Raw genomic sequence first — 10,700 nt, forward strand, 5'->3', positions numbered from 1 at the left:
CAGTGAGCTGTGTCACACTCAAAGTCAGAGCTTTCTGTGTCAGAAAGAGGCTAAATCACCATGGTAACTGATGGTGAAAGATCACCTGGTCAGGAGCATTTCATGTTCAGAGTTTTGTTTTTAAATCAGCTGTTAGAGCCACGTTTTCACTGTGATGTCGATTCTCTGCTGGAGGAAATGTTTCATATGTGCAGCTTGTTAAACTGTAACTTGCTGAAGCCACTGAGTGAAGCTAAACTGCACATCACACTGTTACAATGTACCTGTATTCATGTAGTGGAGACATTAGTGAAGTTATCAGTGAGTAACGTCTCTGATTGGACTGGGTGGCGCTCACAGGGACCATTTTGTGTAGAAGAAAAGTCACATGATACATGAAACGCTCCTTTTCATCTGAGCGTGCTCAGAGCCTGAAGCAGAGAAAGGTGATAATCACCACGGTGATACCTGCTGTCTCTGACTGCAGTTTCAGGTTTAGTTGAGCCAGCTAACACAAAGAAAGCCTGACTGTGTTGAAGTTGATTTGTAGTCACAGCCCTCTGGATGTTCCAGTTACTATGAAATGTAAAGACTGTTTTTAAAGATGAAACTCGTCCACTGAGATGAGCTGTCAGCAAAAACAGAAGCAGCCATTAAAGATAAAACTGAAATAAACCTACAGTGCTGTGGGCCTGCTGTCTGTGCTCAGTTCATCTGTTTCTGCAGGATTTTAAACACTGACAACACCCAGAACTCTGAACAGCAGCGGCAGACTCAAAGCTGGAAAAACCTCTGAGACATTTTAAACCTGCTGCACTTAAACAGGAGGCTGGTTTGTTTCCACTCTCTGCTGTTGTTTATGTTTTCTGTAGATCAAAAAACCAGCAACAACAACAAGAAGCAGAGCAGGAACTGACAGACCAACAATCAGTCCAACAGATCCATCCTCCTTCTCTTTGTCTTCATCCTTCTCTTGTCCTCCTGTCAGACCTGCAGGTGAGAAACAGGTGTGAGGTGTCAGGTAGGTGATGAGTGAAGAACAGAACAGAATCCATTTCCTCTTCAAACTGCTGTCAGACATTATCTACTGCACTCTGATCACATCACTCAGACCAGCTGCTTTCTACAAAGTCTCATCAGCAACATCTTTACAAACCAACATCAACAACCAGGAAGCAGCTTCACCTCTGATCACACACACACTCAACTCTACTCACTCACCTGGAGGAACAACAACACTCAGGTTGGTGCTGATGATTAGAGTCATAGGTCCTCCCACTCGCTGGACAACACGACACTCGTATGATCCAGCATCATTAATCGTCACATCCTTCAGAATCAAAGACACGTCTCCATCTTTCATCTGTCTGTGCTGCAGATCCACCCGGTTCTTAAAAGATGGATGCTGATCATCTGGAACAAAGTGACCGTCCCGGTACAAAAACACATATTCATCTTCCAGGTCAGCTCTGCTCCACTTTACAATTATGATGTTGTTGTTTGGAGCTCGACATGTCAGAGTGACGTCCTGTCCAGACTCAGCTGTGATGGTTTTCTGGTCTGAAAGAGGAAACAACACAGAGCAGAGAGGTTAAAGGTCAAAGTACAACTGTTCACTTCTACAGCAGCCAATCAGAAACACACAATAAAAGACAGTCTTCTGTTATTAGATGATGATCTTTGATTGTGTTTCTTCTTGTGTCCCTTCAAGCGTCACCACAGCGAGTCTTCTCCTCCTCCTCACCTGATCCCGAGCATCTTCATCAGGGCTGATTTGTGACAGAAGGACAGCAGCAAGAGTGAAAGGGAAGGTTTGAAGATGGCAGTGAGCTGCTGTCATGTTTGCTTTGGAGACTCTGACACAAAGACAGGAGGCCGAGCTGAACATGTTCAGATTTTCATTGAGAGCAGAATGGACGAGATTATGAACGAGTTCATCAGAGGGAAGCTCAGGCTGAGACGTTTGGAGACAAAGTTCATGAGCAAAGACTGAGACGGATGAAAAACATCATCTGAAAAACAAATCTTTGGTTTTAGAATCTGTTAGTTTGATAAAATGTTGTTGATGGACGAGTTCATTGAGACTCTGGATGTCTGTCAGACTGAGTCACTGCTTTTTATTGTAACAGCTGTACTGATGCTCCTGAATCTGGCCTCTGACACAAACCTCCAAACAGTAAGAATGAAAAAAGAATAAAACTATTAAAACTCTTCAAGCAATAAATAATCAAACCTGAAAAAGAAGAAAATCATCTGGAAACTAAACTGAACTAAACACAAAAAGTCCAAATGGAATAAAAACTCAAACTAATGAGAAAAAACTACAATAACTCTGTTCCACAAACAACAACATGTGCTGATAATAAGTGAACAACATGTGTGAGAGAAAGCAGCCTCTCATTATAAGACACTGTGAGTCTCTGCATGCTGCCTTTATGGAGCTACAGCTGTTTGTATACACTGAACAAGAAGCTTTGTAGCTGCATCCTGACTCCTGACACTACAACACATCACACTGACACACACATTACACTTCTTTGTGTCTGTGCTGCAAACTGCACCAACACACAGACTCCACCCAGCTTTGTGTCGATCGCAACACTGAATGAGTAACAAACTACTTCTTAGAGAAATATAATCAGCATGTAAACCAGACTGAGACTCTTTATCTCAGAAATAAACTCAGTTTAGTTTCTATCAGTTAAATCTCACCTGCAGAGACGAACACGACAAACATCAGCGTGGAGCAGAGCGACGCAGTTACAGCAGACATGTCCGTGTTCTCTGTTTCTGCCGATCTGACTCTTAGTTTGTCCTAAATGTCTGAGTCTGTTGGTGTTTACACTGAATAACTGAACCTGAGTTTAAACCTGAACACATCAGATTACATTTAAGGTTTAAATAAAGTTAAAGCTGCGGCTCAAACTCTTCCGTGTCTCGTGAGGACGTGGCGTTAGAGTGACGTTTGGTAGGTTGGACTGAGGATGCGCAGAAATAAGTGCGTCACAACAAACGAGGCGAAGTAGAAAAGTTTTAGTGTTCAGTTGTTGAACGATCTCCACAGAACAAAATCAGAACCTCTCATGTGTCGTCATGTAGGAACAGTTTGTGTTTCAGTCGCTGAAGCAGAAGAACGTTTTGTTTCTGACGGCAGTTTGATTCTTGTTTCATCGTCACAAACAGAAAAACTGAAACAATATGAAAATAAGTCTCAGGGAAATATTTTTACTGTGCAGCCAAAACTTCCTGTTTTATCTCAGAGTTAAATCTCACCTGCAGAGACGAACAGGACAAACATCAGCGTGGAGCAGAGTGACGCAGTTACAGCAGACATGTCCGTGTTCTCTGTTTCTGCTGATCTGACTCTTAGTTTGTCCTAAATGTTTGAGTCTGTTGGTGTTTTCACTCAATAACTGAACCTGAGTTTAAAACCTGAACACATCAGACTAAATTTAAGGTTTAAATAAATCTGAATGTCCCTGAGGGTTAGAGCTGATCTGTTGTTCAGCTGCTCGTTTAAACTCAACACTTTGAAGATGCTTTGAAAGTCTGATATGTTCGACCAATATAATTTGAATTTTCTACCAATGATCTTTCAGGCTTTTCATGGTTAACATCCACTGAAAATGAAATTATATTTTAAATTTAGTTTCACTCGCTTTTGGAGTTTCTGTTCAAATATTTTTGTGGGTTGATGTTAACCAAACGTTAACCAAGAAAACTGAAACGTTTTACCTAAAAAACTGAAAATCTCTGTTCTTTATGGAGAACCAGTGAGTCCTACTTCCTGTGTCTAGTTTTACTTCGTCTGTCTCGTCCTCTGTGATTGGCCCATGAAGGTTATAGTTTCAGATGGTGATGAGTAGATGACACATGGAGTGTGTGGCACATTCACTTTGCTGTGTTGACACTGTGTTGGTGTGACACTGAAGGGCGATTGATTAATAATTGCCAACAACCTGGATAAAGAGTGTGAGACTAACTTGGGTGATTCATTCTGACAGCTCTGTACTGTACTGTGTTACACGAGCGCTGATGGCTCACGTCTGCTTGTAGATCAGCTGATCACAGCCTGGAAACAGCTGGAGCTCACAAAACAAATGATTCCGACTTATTTCTTTATCCCTGCTGCACTCAGTCGTAGAGTTCCTCTACCTGCCACATCCACTTTAACCCCAGACTACCTTTTACTGAGTACTACGGTAGGACCTGAGTACTTTTCAGAGCCTGTAGTTTTCACTTTTACTTCAGTAAAGAAGTTTAATGAGTACTTCAGCTATTACCGGAGTATTTGTACAGCTTGAGTATCTGTACTTCTTAACTACAGATTTTTTTTTTTTACTTTTGTCCCTCTGAAAGTGTCTAATTATCAGTAATTATCTATTATTTACTGAATAATATGTAGAATATAAAGCAGAAGCTGTGGATGACTTACTGTAGTCAGTTCAGGAGAATCCTCAGAGTTTCTGCTCCTCATCATGATGGAAACATGAAAACATGTTGATGCTCTTTGAGCTGGAATCAGTCCAAAGCAGCCGTGAGTGTGAACCAACAGACATCATTATAATAAATCTGACACGAATCCTGATAGAAATCCTGCTCACTGACCTCTCTAACTGTAACTCTGTCACTGACACATCTGCCAACATCTGTTCCTGTAACAGCTCAGAGGAGTTCAGCACTTTCTGATTATTATCAGAAAAATCAGAACAGGAGGAACGTTTTGGTAGATGTGGCTGAAAGCGGCAAGGCAAGTTTATTTATATAAGTTCATTTATATAGCACAATTCAACAACAAGGTGATTCAAAGTGCTTTACAGAGACATTAAAAAACAAAAACAATAAAAAGCATGATTTAAAAAAACTGTAGATAAAATCAGAACAATAGATAAAATCAGTAGTTAAAATGTTAGTTTTGAACTTTAAGCTTAAAAGTGTGGATTTGGTGCTTTATTCAAATGCAGCTTAGAACAGGTGAGTCTTCAACCTGGATTTAAATAAACTGAGTGCTTCAGCTGATCTGAGGCTTTCTGGGAGTTTGTTCCAGATATAAGGAGCATAAAAGCTGAATGCAGCTTCTCCGTGTCTGGTTCTGACTCTGGGAACTGATAAAAGACCGGATCCAGATGACCTGAGGGATCTGGAAGGTTCATACTGGGTCAGGAGGTCACTGATGTATTTTGGTCCTAAACCATTCAGAGCTTTATAGACCAGCATCAGAACTTTAAAGTCTATCCTCTGACGGACAGGCAGCCAGTGTAATGACCTCAGAGCTGGACTGATGTGGTTCACTTTTTTGGTCTTAGTGAGGACTCGAGCAGCAGAGTTCTGAATGAGCTGTAGTTGTCTGACTGATTTTTTAGGTAGACCTGTAAAGATGCTGTTACAGTAATCAAGCCTACTAAAGATGAATGCATGGACTAGTTTTTCCAGGTCCTGTTGAGACATCAGATCTTTTATCCTTGAAATATTCTTGAGGTGATAGTAAGCTGACTTTGTTATTGTCTTAATGTGTTTTTCTAAGTTTAGGTCTGCGTCCATCACTACACCCAAATTTCTCGCCTGGTTTGTGGTTTTTAGGTGTATAGATTGAAGTTCTCTGGTGAGCTGTAATCGTTTTTCTTTGGCACCAAAGACTATTACTTCAGTTTTGTTTTTGTTTAGCTGGAGAAAATTGTGGCACAACCAGTCATTAATTTCCTCAATGCATTTACCAAGAGCCTGTACAGGGCCTCGGTCTCCTGGTGACATTGTGATATATATTTGTGTGTCATCTGCATAGCTGTGGTAGTTTATTTTGTTGTTCTTTATAATCTGTGCCAGTGGGAGCATGTAAATGTTAAACAGAAGGGGTCCCAAGATGGAACCTTGGGGAACTCCACATGTGATACTTGTCTGCTCAGATGTGAAGTTACCTATTGATACAAAGTATTTTCTGTTTTCTAAGTATGTTTTGAACCAGTTTAGTACAGTTCCTGAAAGACCTGTCCAGTTCTCCAGTCGTTTGAGTAATATGCTGTGGTCAACTGTATCAAATGCTGCACTGAGATCCAGTAAAACTAAGACTGACATTGTTCCACTGTCTGTATTCAGACATATGTCATTAAACACTTTGGTCAGAGCGGTTTCAGTGCTGTGGTTCTGTCTAAAACCTGACTGGAGGGCATCGTAGCAGTTATTCTGTTTTAAGAAGTAATTGAGCTGTTGAGAAACTGCTTTTTCAATGATCTCACTTACAAATGGGAGATTTGAGATCGGCCTGTAGTTGTTCATTTGTGTCTTGTCAAGATTGTCCTTTTTCAGTATAGGTTTTATTACAGCAGTTTTTAGTGGTTCCGGAAACACACCTGACATTAAAGAAAAGTTGACGATCTGTAACAGGTCTGACTCCAAAGTCTTTGAGACCTTTTTGAAAAAACTTGTTGGCAGGACATCTAAACAGCAGGAGGAGGAGTTCAGTTGACCTAAGATGTCCTCCAGGTCTTTGCTGTTAATCGGGTGAAACTGTTTCATGGTGTTTAAACAGTTTTTCGGTGGACACAGTACATATCCTGGATCTGCTGTTGATGTACCAACTGCTTGTCTAATCTTTTGGATTTTTTCTGTGAAGAATTTGGCAAAGTCATTGCAGGCCATGGTTGAATGAAGTTCAAGCTCAGCTTTCCTACACTCTCTTTTTTCATTTTTCACCAGTGTGGAGTTTCTCCATGGAGACTTTTTCCTTCCAGAGATAACCTTCACCTTAATGGGAGCAATAGTGTCCATTACATTTAACATGTTAGCATTGAAGCTATTGACGAGCTCATTGACTGAACCTTTGGACAGGTCAGGTGTTAATGGGAAGACCTGGTTAAAGATCTCACTACTGTGTTCAGTTATACACCGTTTTGTGATCACAGCTGTTGATATATTTGTGTGGGCTGAGATTTTACTTTCAAAGAAAACACAGTAATGATCAGACACGCCCACATCAGACACAGTAATGTTTGAAATGCTCAGGCCCTTGGAGATCAGTAGGTCAAGAGTGTGTCCTCTATTATGTGTGGCCTCTGTTACATGCTGAGTCAGCCCAAAGTTGCCCAGAGTGTTACTCAGGTCTTTAGTCCCTTTGTCCTGAGGGTTGTCCACATGGATGTTAAAATCCCCAACAATAATTACACAGTCGAAATCAACACAGATCACAGACAGCAGTTCACTGAGGTCATTAAAAAAGTCTGTGCAGTATTTGGGAGGCCTGTAAACATTAAGAAACACAACTTTGGATGGGGCCTTCAGCTGTAAAGCCACATATTCAAAAGATAGCTGCTTACATCGAAATGATTCATAAAATAAGACAGCAAAATAATTATTCTGTCCTGATTTTAGTTTTTATAAAAAAAAAACAAAATCCTCAGGAATAAAAACTGAATATAAATAAATAATAAGTAAAATATATTACATATAATCAAAACACCGTACTAAATGAAAGTTTATATAAATCCCATTTATAACAAATAAATTCTAATCAGAAGCCTCTTTATGATTATGATTTCCCCACCATCAAATAAAACAGAAGAGATAAATGCTGATTATAGATCTTCTTTTGTTGTTGTTCCTTAAATTATTTATTTATTTAAAATATTCTGGAAACATCCAGAGGATGTGTTTTAGTTACATTTTTGGTCATGTGTTTTTTAAAACTTTATTTAAATTTAATGTTTTTCTCAATAATTACTCCAAGGTTTTTTTTGTCCAAATGTCAGCTTGTTGTTGTCATAGTAACAATGTCAGTCAGTGTACTTACTGCTTTCCTTGGGTTACTGTGTCTATAACATAGCTAGCATTGTTTTATCCTATTAAACAGAAATGAGGCATCTTTGGCACAATTTTGGTTTTAGATGCTGTGATTTGAAGCATTGGGTTTTGCATTATGTCCACTGACATTTTTACATGGTGTTCAAAATTACTGCCCAAATATCTGCCCAGAGATGTATGCAACACAAAAAATGACTTCCCCATTCAAGCACCAATGCCACAGCAAGTTTTACAGTTTCACCAAAACAAAATGTTTTATTTGTCTTTAGAGGAACATCAGAGGGACACATCTAACACAACAAACAAAGCCTTGTAGAAAGGAAACAAAAATGACGTAAAAGGCTTCCCACTCCTACAGCTACAAAAATGTATAATTAATTACAATAATAATAATTTCTACAAAAAACTAATTTAGCTCTTCTAGATGCAGAAACTTCATCACACAAGTAAGCACAGCCTGATTGGAAATGGGGCATAGGTAGGGACAACCAGTCTTGTAGTCGTCCCCATTCAATCTCCAACCGATGATCACCTTCCAGCTGGAACTTACATAACCATAAAGGTAAGGAAAGGAAAAACTCAATGCTTCATGGGAATCCCCCGGCAGCCTACGTCTATTGCAGCATAACTAAGGGAGGATTCAGGGTCACCTAACTATATGCTTTAGCAAAAAGGAAAGTTTGAAGCCTAATCTTAAAAGTAGAGATAGTGTCTGTCTCCTGAATCCAAACTGGAAGCTGGTTCCACAGAAGAGGGGCCTGAAAACTGAAGGCTCTGCCTCCCATTCTACTTTTAAATACTCTAGGAACAACAAGTAGGCCTGCAGAGCGAGAGCGAAGTGCTCTAATAGGGTGATATGGTACTACAAGGTCATTAAGATAAGATGGGGCCTGATTATTTAAGACCTTGTATGTGAGGAGCAGGATTTTGAATTCAATTCTGGATTTAACAGGAAGCCAATGAAGGGAAGCCAGTGTCAGACCAACAGAATAGACCCAGCAGAAGAAGCTACTTCCATTTAGGAGTTTTCATGGCCTCTGAGGATTTCCTCCAGTTTTTATCCATCTATTGGTATCAAGACTGCATCTGTGAGATTTTCTGCCACAGAGGGAATTTTCCACGACTGCTACAGCTGCCAAACGTCTTGATGCATCCAGGTAAGTAAATCTCCAAAAGTTGATTCTGTTCATCTGGACGCAGCGTTTTGTGGGAGAAACGTTTCGTCACTCATCCAGGTGACTTCTTCAGTCTCAGCTGACTGCAGGTTTCCTCAATCTTATAAACAGAACATTTGCATAATGACTGAAAGCAGCCCACTGAAGGAAGAATGGGCTGGGAGGTCAGAGATCAGTGGGCTTTGGTCAGTGGTTGTTGATCATGACCTGACAGATCTGTATCCTGTGTGTGCACCCACTGTGGGCCTTTTCTGTGCTTAGTGTCAGCCTGAGCTCCATGCAGGCCTCAAAGGCCAAGCAATTCAAAAGCTTCACCAAAACAAGGCACCACTCAAATAGCTGGACCCAGGCTCGCCGCCCTTATGGAGGAAAACATAGAAGATGATCTCTGTGAGTTATTTTTACTGTCATATTATAAAATGTGATGTTCTAGCATCATGTTATTCTTCTTAAGCCTTTGAAAAGCTTCCTCTGTGTCCATTAAACTGATGACTTTAGTGCTGATGTCTACTTGTTACATTTAGTACTGTTTAATTTTCAACCTAGGAAGATCTGTAAGAAGGACTCACAATATAACATAATACTGTAAGATTACTTACAGGTAAAATACTCAGATTGTACTTAGATAAAAGTAATCACAGACTCGCCCAGCCTGACTGCCTTGAAGCTCAGGTGTCTTCACTGCCTCCTCTGATAAGAGCTGGAGACCTGAGTAGGTTCGTCACCCATCAGCAGCAGATCACCTCTCGATCGGGCACGTTTTCATCTGGGAGGCTTTTAGAGCTCACTGCCCTCGGCGTCGCTGCTGGAACAACCAAGTTTTGCTATTGAATCTTTGACCTGCTGATCTCACAGAGGCAGGAGACCCAGAACATCCATGCCAGCTTCAGTTTATGCTCTGTCCTGTCATCCAATCAGATTTGCATGTAATACACTGATATTCAGCCCCAGCCTGGTGTTCTCTCCATCTCTGACCTTTCACACAATTTAAACTAACAAACTTTCTCTTTAAAACTGTTTGTCAATCACAATTTACTCGATTTATTATTCTTCTATCACATATTTATATCAGTCATAATGAACTCAGTATGATCTGAGCTGTAAACCTGTATTGATCATCACAAACCTTTATAGCACTTCAGAGCAGCTCCTTCAGTGGCTGCGGCACCCACGATGTGGGACGGAGAGATTTCCTCCCCTCTGCTGTCAGACTCCACCACAAAGACTTTGCAGCTGATCAAACACACACATGTGCAATAGGACTAAGTGTAACACTCTTTTTCTGACAACGTTGTATTTGTACTCAGTTGTATATAGCATGTGTATTCTATTTTTATCCTATCATTCTATTCTATTGGGTACAGTTGTGTACAGTTTCTTATTCTATTCCAGGGTTCTCTCATGTTTGCTATGTAACTGCACTGTCCACTTCCTGCTGTAACAAAACAAATTTCCCACATGTGGGACTAATAAAGATGCTCTTATCGTTACTGTATAACCACAGGTTCACTTCACATTTGGTAGAATATAAAAGGACAAAGCTGGACAATTGTCATCACATTTCTCATTAGTTGCTGTTAGCACAAGCACACAAAGAAAGCAGAGCTTTAGCTTTAGCTCCCTACATCACTTTTAAGCCTGGATGTTGAGGCTTTTGCTTCCTCTCAGCTGTGATGACATCTCTGTCTGCTCCATCTCACCCAACATCATCCATCTGACCTGATGCTACCTGACAAACTGAAGATAAAATAT

The 10,700-nt window shown here is 40.4% G+C and overlaps 1 protein-coding gene across 1 annotated transcript; it reads right to left on the bottom strand.

The window, feature by feature from the left end:
* Positions 1-796: 796 nt before the first annotated feature.
* Positions 797-3,337, bottom strand: LOC146635023 (coxsackievirus and adenovirus receptor-like). The gene is made up of 3 exons (XM_085345110.1): positions 3,253-3,337; positions 1,201-1,539; positions 797-969 (listed from the first exon to the last, which is right to left on the bottom strand). The coding sequence occupies exons 1-3, from the start codon at positions 3,311-3,313 to the stop codon at positions 797-799; spliced, it is 573 nt and encodes a 190-aa protein (XP_085201236.1). The 5' UTR covers positions 3,314-3,337.
* Positions 3,338-10,700: the final 7,363 nt, after the last annotated feature.

Source organism: Diplotaxodon limnothrissa, linkage group LG3 (assembly GCF_057381915.1).
Source record: "Diplotaxodon limnothrissa isolate DT_005_m linkage group LG3, D_limnothrissa_male_GT1.1, whole genome shotgun sequence".
In the NCBI taxonomy this organism is placed as follows: Eukaryota; Metazoa; Chordata; class Actinopteri; order Cichliformes; family Cichlidae; genus Diplotaxodon; species Diplotaxodon limnothrissa.

Excerpts from the sequence above, each read along its gene's own strand:
- LOC146635023 (XM_085345110.1), bottom strand. The coding sequence starts at position 3,313 with ATGTCTGCTGTAACTGCGTCACTCTGCTCCACGCTGATGTTTGTCCTG. Across the intron at positions 1,540-3,252 it reads TGTCCTGTTCGTCTCTGCAG|ACCAGAAAACCATCACAGCT; the intron begins GTGAGATTTAAC and ends TTCCTCTTTCAG. Across the intron at positions 970-1,200 it reads GAGTGTTGTTGTTCCTCCAG|GTCTGACAGGAGGACAAGAG; the intron begins GTGAGTGAGTAG and ends TCTCACCTGCAG.